The sequence below is a fragment of the Asparagus officinalis genome, chromosome 7 (genome assembly GCF_001876935.1).
Source record: "Asparagus officinalis chromosome 7, Aspof.V1, whole genome shotgun sequence".
NCBI lineage: Eukaryota > Viridiplantae > Streptophyta > Magnoliopsida > Asparagales > Asparagaceae > Asparagus > Asparagus officinalis.
The window spans coordinates 144,158,563-144,167,174 of NC_033800.1; the positions used below are offsets into that span (position 1 = coordinate 144,158,563).

General features: G+C 36.6%; 1 protein-coding gene across 5 annotated transcripts in view; it reads right to left on the bottom strand.

Annotated features, from left to right (window-relative positions):
• LOC109848517 (inositol hexakisphosphate and diphosphoinositol-pentakisphosphate kinase-like) overlaps positions 1-8,612 on the bottom strand; it is a 34,213-nt gene that overhangs the window by 22,086 nt on the left and 3,515 nt on the right. For all 5 annotated transcript variants that reach the window (XM_020418038.1, XM_020418039.1, XM_020418037.1 and 2 more), the window contains 6 exons: positions 8,295-8,358; positions 7,221-7,374; positions 6,064-6,134; positions 5,642-5,746; positions 5,116-5,208; positions 4,508-4,582 (listed from right to left, as the gene is read on the bottom strand). In XM_020418038.1, the coding sequence (XP_020273627.1) occupies positions 4,508-4,582; positions 5,116-5,208; positions 5,642-5,746; positions 6,064-6,134; positions 7,221-7,374; positions 8,295-8,358 (562 nt within the window). The remainder of the gene's footprint in view (positions 1-4,507; positions 4,583-5,115; positions 5,209-5,641; positions 5,747-6,063; positions 6,135-7,220; positions 7,375-8,294; positions 8,359-8,612) is intronic.

Here is an 8,612-nt window from a genome sequence, read left to right on the forward strand (position 1 = left end):
AAATACCCTCTCGATTCCTTTCATGAACGAGAGATCCACAAATTAAACGATCAAACCTTTAAACAGTTAGGATCGTCTCAAGTCCCCATTTGGTCAAACCTTTAAACAGTTAGGACCAAAAACCAAAATCCCTTCTCGATTCCTTCACTGAACGAGAGGTCCACAAATTGAACGATCAAACCTTCCTACAGTTAGGGTCGTCTCAAAACTTCCATCTGGTCAAACCTTTAAACAGTTAGGACCAAAACCAAAATCCCCTCTCGATTCCTCCCATGAACGAGAGGTCCACAAATTGAACGATCAAACCTTTAAATAGTTAGGATCGTCTCAAGTCCCCATTTGGTCAAACATTTAAACAGTTAGGACCAAAACCAAAATCCCCTCTCGATTCTTTCACTGAACGAGAGGTCTACAAATTGAACGATCAAACATTTAAACAGTTAGGATCGTCTCAAATTCTCATTTGGTCAAACCTTTAAACGGTTAGGTCCAAAGCCAAAATCTCCTCTCGATTCCTTCAATGAACGAGAGGTCTACAAATTGAGCGGTCAAACCTTCCTACAGTTAGGATCGTCTCAAAACTCCCATTTGGTCAAACCTTACTATAGTTAGGACCAAAACTAAAATCCTCTCTCGATTCCTTCAATGAACGAGAGGTCCACAAATCGAGCGGTCAAACCTTCCTACAGTTAGGATCGTCTCAAAACTCCCACTTGGTCAAACCTTACTACAGTTAGGACCAAAACCAAAATCCATTCTCGATTCCTTCAATGAACGAAAGGTTCACTTTTGAGTTGAATAGTCAAACCTTATGACAGTTAGGATTATTCAAACCAATCCAGATTCTCTAGGTGGAGATCCCACTTTGAGTTTCTTTTGCACCAGGAGATAGAATATAAAATTCTTCCTCTCCGATTTCGGGTTCATCTCTACCAACAAACAAGAGATCAGGAGATAAAATATAAAATTCTTCCTCTCCGATTTTGGGTTCATCTCTACCAACAAACAAGAGATCAGGAGATAGAATATAAAATTCTTCCTCTCTGATTTTGGGTTCATCTCTACCAACAAACAAGAGATTGAAAGATAGAATACCTAAATCTTTCATTAGGCAAAAATCCATGTTGTTCAAGCATGGGGGACGTTATCTCGATCCCTTATTAGAGATAAGCCTACATCTAACACATGTAGCCTACATATTCAATATTATAGTTCAAAATCTAAAAGAGTCTAATTCTTTTAGTCCAACGTTATATGTGAAATAGATTTAGATAATTCACATACTAGCCCGATTCAAACGGTCATCGGTAAAGGCATATCAAATCCGTTAATGGCTGAGGGTTTGCCAAAAATCCTATAAATGCGATAATCACTGACGCACCAGCTTCATTAGTTGATCTCGTAACTTGAGTATACGACAAACTCAGGATAAAGTTCATACCTGCAGAGGAACCGACCTGAATAATTGGTCTTGCAGCTTTGATATTCAGGACCGCTATGCTCCAACACCTTAAGAGCTTAAACTGTGTAGACTCCAGTAAACACACGAGGATAAACTGTGTTAACGCCTGTCAACGCGTCAATGATTTTTGCCAAAATAAGACTAAAAAAAAGTCCAATGGATGATCTCAGGGGATTCAATTGCGATCCAGATATGAATTCCTAATGAAGACAATCAGTTCAACATCAGTTCAACGACAAGAGCTAATTCACAAATCAAAACATCAGTTTTAGTTCAAGATTTCGACAACGGTCAAGCGATAAACGCAGCACCGGAAGAGTTTTAGCTATTCTACAAAGCACTGAGTAGACTAAAAGATGAAGAAGTCAATAGTTGAAGCCGTTCATAGGTTCTTCTACACAATCTCCTCAACTAAGTACTGAAGGGATTGCAAGTAAAACTGCATCTCCTTGAACCTCCCAACGGGTATATGAGGTTAAACTATTTCCCAATGGCAATTATGATTCAAGACTTCGACGACGGCCACTCGATAAACGCAGTACCGGAAGAATTTTAGCTATTCTACAAAGTACTGAATAGACTAAAAGATGAAGAAGTCAAGAATTGATGTCGTGTACAGACCATTCTACGCAACTTCCTCAACAAAGCATTGATGAAATTGCAAGGAAAGCTTATCATATCCAAAGTGTTCCAGACTCCTCTCTAAGATAATGAGTTTGAGATACTTTGGAGGGGGTATCTGTAGGCGTCAAAAAATGCTCATAGATATCCAAACACCACTCAAGGATGAGAAAAGAACAGTGTAGACACAACGATACACCAACAAGCAAGTCAGGGTGACATGCCTTAGGCATGACAGTTCAGAGTGTCGCGCCTTAGGCGCGGCAATTCAAAGTGTCGTGCCTTAGGCGCGGCAATTAAGGGTGTCGCGCCTTAGGCACAACAGCTCATGACGGCGCGACTATTATAGGAAGTGCTGCGGCAATTATAAAGCAGTTATACGATGATTTTTTGAAGCCCACGTGGCGGCATATCAGAAAGGGAACGTGTGCTGACGTGTACAAACAGTTAAACCACGAAAAAGATGGTTAAAGGTCGTGGGAGAACGGTTTCAAGCACGATGGAACGTGCTGGTAACCGCCCCTTTGGCCGCGGCAGTCCACACTGCCGCGCCAATAGCCGCGGCAGTGTCGACTGCAACGGCCAAAGATGGTTTGTCTAGTCGGTTATTTCGCTTCCATTTCAACTGTTATGTACTCCTACCCCTATAAATACCTCCCTAGGCACGAAATAAAGGAGAGAGGGTAGATTGGAGCATAGAGCCTTGAGTTTTTGGTGAATTAGAGCAAGAGAGAGAGTCTTCCTTCTTCACAAACATCCTAAAGAAGCTTTTGGCGATTTCTAGAGATCTAAGCTCAGACTTGATCTTTGGAAGAGTGAATATCTTACATCGATAAGATATTCGCTTTAAATTCTTACTTCGATAAACGAAGGAAGAATTCCCAAAACCTTCACGATTCAATCAGAATATGTGAATCGGTGGTCCACGGGCTAACGCACCCCCGGCACAGGCAAAGATCCCACGCAAGCAACGATCCAAACAACGATTCTGCGTTTGTTTCTAGAAAGTTGTAATTTTCCTTTTGTTGTATAAAAGAAGTCTTATAAAAAGACTATTTCTTTTGAATTTGTTGTAATCGATCGAAGATATAATGAATTCCACAATGAAACCAACTTTTGACGCAAACAAACGCTTCAAAAGCATGTACAAAAACAGTACATTATGCCACGTAAGAGAAATATAAATTGTTTCAATTGTGGGTTATTCACCTCAATGATGAACCATGCAATATGCAAACTTATCCACTTTTAGTTCTTGCAGCCTGAAGCCAGAATTATGGAAGATTCACAATAATAAACTTTGAAACATTACCAATTTTCATAACTTATTATCCATCATAGAGAGACAAAATCGAGCTTAAGTTCAGCAAACAAATTGCTATCACCAGAACAAATCATGACATAATTGATTTTTCCAAGTAGCAAATAACATAATTCAGTAATGGTGACATAACAATATATTTCATTCCAATGGTGTACTAGAACTTCACCAAGTGAATGAACTAACATGATCCTAGACACCATTCACCGAAAAATTGTGCATAGCCACATGACTGTAGCTCTCTATTGCAGATTCCAGAAAAGAAAACGTTTTCTATGTGTTATTTACCATGATCACTGATGTTCCAATTTAGAAACATAAAGAACAAAAGAACAGCCTATAAACGTAAGGATTTTCTATTTTCCAGGCCTATGTCTTGAAGATGAATCCATAAGGCTAGGAAATTCCTAGATCATATTTGGAGACAAAACAAAAGAATAGTAATACTCCACGGCATCCCTAAATCTTGGAACCACCATTAGAGACAAGCTAAATGATTATAGTGCCAGGCAGTGTTAACAGGACACTCCATATTATAAAATTTTGTTGCGTTGGACCCGCAGATACAACATGACAAGTGGATACATGTATCCTATGACTTGGGCACTTGTCATGTACTTACAAAAAGAAACTAGGATATGCTAAAACAAAGAGGCTGAGAAAACATACAGGGTGTCTACCTAAAGAAGAACACAGAGGGGAAGCATTAGCAAGTGCTATGTTACTTACTCATCATCCAACCCGTGTAGTGATTATTTTTCAACCATGTCAATGTTATTATGTAGGTAAACAAGTAGTGATAAAACAGAGCATGCTACTCCCCTTTGTATACGATCAATATTATATGTGTCTCAATATTTGCTTCCCCATGGTCTCTTGCTTAGAATTGTTGTTCATGTCCCGTGTCCATGTAACCCTGGTTCGAGGTAACAAACCCAGAATTGAGCAACTTCAGCAGCCACTAAAACATGTATGTGCATATCACAGAGGAAGGAAATGGTATCTATGAAAACTATATTATAGGATTCATATGCTTATATAAATTGAATCATTTGACAGGAAAAAGAAAAAACGAAGTGCATAAAAGACTGGATAAATTTTACCCCCTGCCTAAATGCAAGACATACATCCCTTGCCATTTGCTTCTCAGCAGGAGTCAATAACACAGGATATCTAACCTGCAAATAAGAATCTCTTTTACAAAGTTCAAACCAATATAACAGAATATAATGGAGAAAGAAGCTACTAACTATTGATTAAGCACAAACATCATAGAATATATTAATTAATAGTAAAGATAACAAAAGGTGACGAGGAAAAAGCAATACACATTATAAATATTAGAAATATACTTATTTGCATTTACTATTTATTTTTGGATCCTTCATTTTCATATCTACCATTATCATACGTATAGTTTGTCCAAGAAATGATTTTATGTAAATTTTGATTTAAATTAAACCAGTTCATTACTTGGTTCAGAAACACAGATGTACATTCTCAAGTAATAATCAAGTGAAGTGAGGTCGTACAAATAATTAGCATAAAGAGAATGTTTTGAGGTGTAAAACTTAAAATTATCACTCCATCATTCTATCTTCCAACAGACAATTTCAGTAACGCACTTTACTTCACATGTGGAAACAAAAATGTATAAGAAAAAAGTCAAAGACTAGTGCAAGTCAACTGACAACAAAGTATACTAATTTACTTCTTTTCCATCAGGATTCCGCATAACGACACCATCAACAACAGGAGATTTGCGTGCTTCTGCATGTGCGTATTCTGGACCAACAGTATATACCTGCAATAAAATTTCTTTCATCTTCAGAACATTAGGGGCTAAAAACAAGGGGACTAGAAAAATCATTTAGCAACCAAAAGCTGAACAATTGCACAATTTCCCCAAACAGATAAAACTGTGTGAAAATCAGCAACAAAAGAGTTATAAAATAAATTTTGATAGAAAAATTAATTACTTGGGTCATTGGAGAATGCGAGAAAAGAACAAAGTATATACCCAAGCATGGATACAAGTAAGTTAATTGCAACGAAAAGATATGATCAGATGCACACAATAGAAAATAGAATGCAACTCAAATAGCAACAAGAGGCAATTATATAAGAAACTAACATGAATACTTTGCGAAAATAAATAGAGAGGTCCGTGGATGGACGGACGGACAGACGGATAGATAAACAGATGGATAAATACAGAGACAATAAAAATCACTAACCTTGACATCTGTTCCACCAGTAGACATAAACTCTTCATAAATGTAAGACCCCTCGCGCCTCACTCTTCTAACATCAGGATGGAATTCACTGGACCGATTTCCAACCTGTTACAAACAATACTTAGCTTTCACAAATATTGTTTAGTTTAAAGGCATCAAATAACATAAATGGAGAGATTAAAGATAATAGAACTACAATTTTTCCCTTATGCCATCGTAAATAACTAGTAGCAACTGGAAAGCAGATTGAACACAACAAAAGGTTTTAATAAGAAGCCTATTATGCACTAATAATAACACTCACAATCAATACTTAGTCAAGGAAGGTGCATTAATGTTCAAAGAGTTAATAATTTCCACAAACTTCTCATTCTAGAACATTAGAGATGGCATAGAAATTGAGATAGATGATCAAATTTTACCTTACGGAACAATTCTTTCATCCCTCCACCAGCAGAACTAGGGTAGTATATCATGATGCTGTGATTGTCCCCTTTTCAGAATATAATATAGCAAGTTAGGATAAAATATAGAGACTTTAAATTTGTACAAAGCTCAAGAAACCCATAGTTGAAAATAATTTCATGAATAATGATTATCAGAAAAATAAAATTTTAAATCCACACTACATGGCTCATTAATATACTTATTTCTGCAACTGAGAACATAGACAGGTAACATCTTCCTTCAAGATACATAACTCCAAGTTCAAATACATGAAAAGAAACCTTTGGCAGGTAATTTGAATGAAGAAAGAGCAAAAGGATAGGCCAGGACTTCCACCAGTAGAAAAATATGGTTAATCTTCCACTTAGAAGTTATCTTCACCATCACTTAGAAGCCTGTCATTGTGAGGTCCCTCCCTCTTGTGGATTTCTCACCTGTGTGTAGTTGGACTCCCAAACTTCAATTATCAATGTCAGGTTTCGTTCCCCTTCAATGAGAGGCTAGTATAAAATTTTCACGAAATTAACTTATTTAAGCATTTTTTATGACCGAAGTAATGATTTCGGCTCTAAGATTTTGGCTCATAAAATGTCTCTAATTAGGGATAATTGACCACAATATTGCATGTTTAACTCATCATAGTTGCACGACCAGATCAAAAATTTAAGATACAAGATTTTTGGAGGTAAAATCATAATTATGCCTGACCATTTCAACTTACCAGCAAAAAGTATGTGCTTCCAAACAAATTCGTCAGTCAAACAAGGTAGACAATTATACAGAAATTATCAAGGTCCCAGTTCAAACATAACATACTAACTGGATCAAGTGTACTTAGATACTTTGTTTGAGTTGATAGATGTAGAATGCTGTACGTATTTGTAAAATTACATTGGGATGTTAACAGAACTCAATATGCTAAGTTTAAGCATGAAGTTTGTTCTGTTTCTTTTCTCAGAGGGAACAAGTAACTCTATTTTCCCAGTCTCATCACCCCTAAGGCCATTCATCAGCATATCATTCCAAATGAAAGGCTTGATTCTGGATGCTATTAAAAAGAAACTACTTTAAGTAAAATATATACTGACAGTGATAGTGAGAACTATTTAACTTGAATACTTCGAGTCCTCACCATCAATAGGTTTCTCAACAAAAGGCTTCCAGAAACGCTTCCCACGCACTTCAACGAAATCTTCTTGCTCAACAAAGTAGTCCAACTCTTGATAAGGGAACTCTCTATTTACCAGAGCATAATTTGGGACTGGAATTCCAAACATCTCAAGGCGCTTGATCATTCAAAAAGACATGATTAGATTTTTATTTTGACTATATAATCAATCCTAATTTATCAGACAAAAGAACATTGGTCGGAGAATGATTTTGGAAAAAAAGAATACAAAATATATATAAGCACCGGATGAGTATAAGCAGAAAATTGAGTGTTAAAATTACGCAACAATTAGCTATCATGTAACTCCTGTATTAAAAACCATGATATAGCCTATACCCCCAGGACTTCAAAGATTAATGACTTTGTTGAAAATCTCCAGAGGTAAACCAGCAGTATACACACAAAGGCTAGTTCAGAGAATTCAACAAACAACCACACCCAAAACAGAATTACACCAAACTTAGCCAACTAAACTCATAAATGAAGAAGCAATAGTTCATCTATCTGATTCGACGTAGGAATCAATTGGCACCTTGAGGATATGATCTCATCGGTGCAGTTCAAGCTAAGCTGAGCATATCTTGATTTAATATACTTCCACAACGGAGTCAAATGAGCTCATAGTCGGTCCTGCATATTTGGGTCTGACATAATTGAAATGAATGCATATTTTAGTTGAAGAAACATTAAAAGAAATATGTTCCATCCTAGCCCTACATCCCAATAGTGTATTGAAGATGAAGTGAGGCTGGGTCAAGAAAGTGTTTATTATCCTTTATTTTGGATACATGCTATTGACAGGTTCTGCCTCACAGATTGTACCACATCCCATATATGTTATTTCAATCGTTGGATATGTCCAGTAAATGAATCGTTTCCACATAATAAACATGGCTCCAACCTATCATCTACACACAAAAAGAAAAAACTCTACCGCATTACCTATGTAGTACAAGTTGTGCAAGACCAACAGAAACAGAACATTATACAAGTTGAGGCATCTGATAACATGTGAATTCCACTAAATCAATTTACCTCGTAAACCTTCCTCCTATCATGGAGAAGGTACTGTGGTTCCAACTCATTCACTAGGAAGGGCCTGAGATAAACAGATGGTAATTAATATTAGACAATGAATTAACATATTAAGTGTTTTAAATCCACATATAGTAACAAATAAAAAAGTTCTGGAGATTTTATGAAATGTATTAGCTTTAACCCTATACCAAAGTTAGTAATTTTATTTGCAGTAGAATATTTTATTCATAGAAAGATTTGGCATTTAACAACAGGACAAGAAAGTATGAAAATTAAGTAGCAGGTATTGCATCCAGTGCACAAGTTGGATGCAAC